At 54.1% G+C, this 2,696-nt stretch overlaps 1 protein-coding gene across 1 annotated transcript; it reads left to right on the forward strand.

The window, feature by feature from the left end:
• Positions 1 to 361: 361 nt before the first annotated feature.
• LOC133244073 (EKC/KEOPS complex subunit LAGE3-like) lies at positions 362 to 2,096 on the forward strand. The gene is made up of 3 exons (XM_061410757.1): positions 362 to 967; positions 1,460 to 1,585; positions 1,800 to 2,096. The coding sequence occupies exons 1-3, from the start codon at positions 477 to 479 to the stop codon at positions 1,927 to 1,929; spliced, it is 747 nt and encodes a 248-aa protein (XP_061266741.1). The 5' UTR covers positions 362 to 476; the 3' UTR covers positions 1,930 to 2,096.
• Positions 2,097 to 2,696: the final 600 nt, after the last annotated feature.

Raw genomic sequence — 2,696 nt, forward strand, 5'->3', positions numbered from 1 at the left:
CACGAATGCACACGTCAGCTACGTGTGGGACACCAGAGGGACAGACCAGGCGTGACACCAAGGGGCCCCACTGCCTTCCGGAAGTTGATGACAAGGATCTGCGCTCAGCAGGATGGTCACCTGTGAGCGTGGCCAGGTTGGCAACGGCACAGACTTGGAGGTGCACAGGGACCAGGGCTCACTTGGGGTTTGCAGGCTTGGACCAGAAACAGTCACGTGCGCTGCAGAGTGTGGCAGTGTCTGCCTGACCATGCGCACTAAGGAGCTGCTCCCCACCCCCCCACACACACACCCCCAGAGGCATCACCACTAAGCCGTTTACCAGGTCCCCGGGCCAAGGCAAGGCTGACTTAGAGCACCCAGACCACATGGGTGTGTTTCCGCACAGGCGGAAGGGGGTGACACGGCACACTAACGCATGAAATTTTAGCCGGGGGCGTCCATTGCCCGAGAGCCTGCAGTCATCGCGGGAACGAATGTTCGGTGGGAACCAATCGAGAGGCAGGACCAGGGTGAATGTGCACAGGCGCTCTGCCTATGCTGAGCTGCACGTCGCAGTACACGCCTGGGTTCTATACGGAGGCTTCAGTCTTTCCCGCTCCGCAGGTTGGGGGAGAGGGTTCAAGATGGAGTCCGACACTCATGGTGGAGGAGCCAGCAGGGCAGCCAATGAAGACCCAGGTGCCGTGGAATTTGCAACGGGCACAGCACAGGGCAGCCGCAGCGAGCCGGGTGGCGCTGGTGTCCAGGATGACCCTAGAGACCCAGCTTGCCCTGGTTACGCTGTGAGTCGTGGAGTTCATGGAGGCGCTGGTGTCCTGGCTGGTCCCAGAGCCCCCAGCGCTTCAGGAGAGTCAGGTGGCGCAGCCGGTGTTATTCCGCACATCCCGGGGCCATCACACGCTCCTGGGCCTGTTGAAGGCGCTGCACCTGGAGCTGCAGTTCTGAGTAACCGAATCCTCCAGTTGTATCCTATTCCAGGAACCATGGTGGGCCAAGCAGCCGAGCGGCCAATTGTGGACTAGGGGTTGTTTGGGGGGTTGCAAGTGGTTCAAGAGTGTAGGAGGAGGGTACTCTGAGGGGCTCGAGGATATGGGTCAGGGGTGGTCTGACTGCCAGTGGAAGATATTGAGGAAAAGCAACCTGAAAGGAACCACAGTGTCGGGCAGTGATATCCAGGGTGTCTGGCGGTGGCCTTGTGGTAGAAGGCATGTTTCCGTGAGCAGGGAGCCTGTCGTACAGGCAAAATGTGTAGTGCGGGTGGTAGTGAGGAAAAGCAACCTGAAGGGTCCCAGAGGGTTGTGCAGTGATATCCAGGGTGTACTCAAGAGTATAGGCTGAGAGGTCCGGACTTTCTAGGCAGCCTCCTTGTGGGAGAAGCCGGGCCTCAGCGAGCAAGGATCCTGACGTACAGGCAAAATGAGAAATGCAGATGGTGCCTTAACCTTATGTCCACCAGAAGCCTCAGCGTGCCTTTCTCATCACACGCGGAAGCGGACCTTGCCCGCCACTTCCTGACTACACGTATTCAATTGCGAGGGCGGATTCGGAAGGAGCTGTACGTTAATGGCCGCATGATGGTTCTGTGAGTTCTAAATGGGTCCAGAGCCGGGGAGAGGGTGGTGGGTGGTGGGTGGTGGCCAAGGCCAGTCTGGGCCCAGGAGGAACCATAATGGACGGTTAAGCCTAAAGGAAAAGTGTGGTGCTCTGGGCTTGTCGGTGTGCGGGAACAGAGGGAGGACGTGCTCCTCTTCCTCCTTCTCGGAGGAAAGTTGAATTTCATTTTCCCTCCCTTTCAGCCGATTGACTGCTGAAGACCCTGGCCTGCTCCAGAGGTCCATCGCTTTCTGTCTGGAGCAGCTTTCCCTGGTGATGCGGTCCTTGCAGCACTTTGGGGCCCCTGTTTCTCAGCACCGAAGAGGGGTTTAAACCTAGCCTATGTGCCCTAGCTTCAGGTGGTCTTTCCCCAGGGCATTGCTTTCTGCAGTACTTTGATTGGGCTTCATCTTATGTCTGTGCTGCTTTTTGGGGCTCAGTGTCTACATAGTTGTTTGGTGATTGTTAACTGCAGAAAATAAAACTGAGCTTTTGTGCTGTCTCTGACTTTATTTTTAGCTTCTGCACTTCCTCATACTGCATGTGTCTTTCAGTTGGAGGGGAGGCTCTGAGATCCAGATATTCGAGGACTACAACGTAATTGAAGACAATGTAAGAAGTGGGAGAATAAGAAAGTTGTATACTGTCATTTGGTATTAATTTTGGAATATTTTATGATTTTATAGTTATATTAAATGTTAAGATAAATTACCAGAGGCCTTCCCTGGTGGCTCAGATGGTAAAGAATCTGCCTGCAGTGTGGCAGACCGGGTTCAATCTCTGGGTTGGGAATATCCTCTGGAGAAGGTAATGGCAATCCACTCCAGTATTTTTGCCTGGAGAAATCCTGGACAGTGGAGCTTGCAGGCTACAATTCATGGGCTTGCAAGGAGTTGGACTCCACAGAGCAAGTGCACTTTTCACTTTTCATATAACACCTGAAGGATGTTGTTTTTCAGTCTGTAATTCATGGCCAACTATTTGTGCCCCCATGGACTGTAGCATACCAGACTCCTTTGTCCTCCACTATCTCCTGGAATTTGCTCAAATTCATGTCCATTGAGTGGGTTATGCTATCTACCCTTCTCATCCTCTGTCTC

The sequence above is a fragment of the Bos javanicus genome, unplaced genomic scaffold (genome assembly GCF_032452875.1).
Source record: "Bos javanicus breed banteng unplaced genomic scaffold, ARS-OSU_banteng_1.0 tig00002911_1, whole genome shotgun sequence".
In the NCBI taxonomy this organism is placed as follows: domain Eukaryota; kingdom Metazoa; phylum Chordata; class Mammalia; order Artiodactyla; family Bovidae; genus Bos; species Bos javanicus.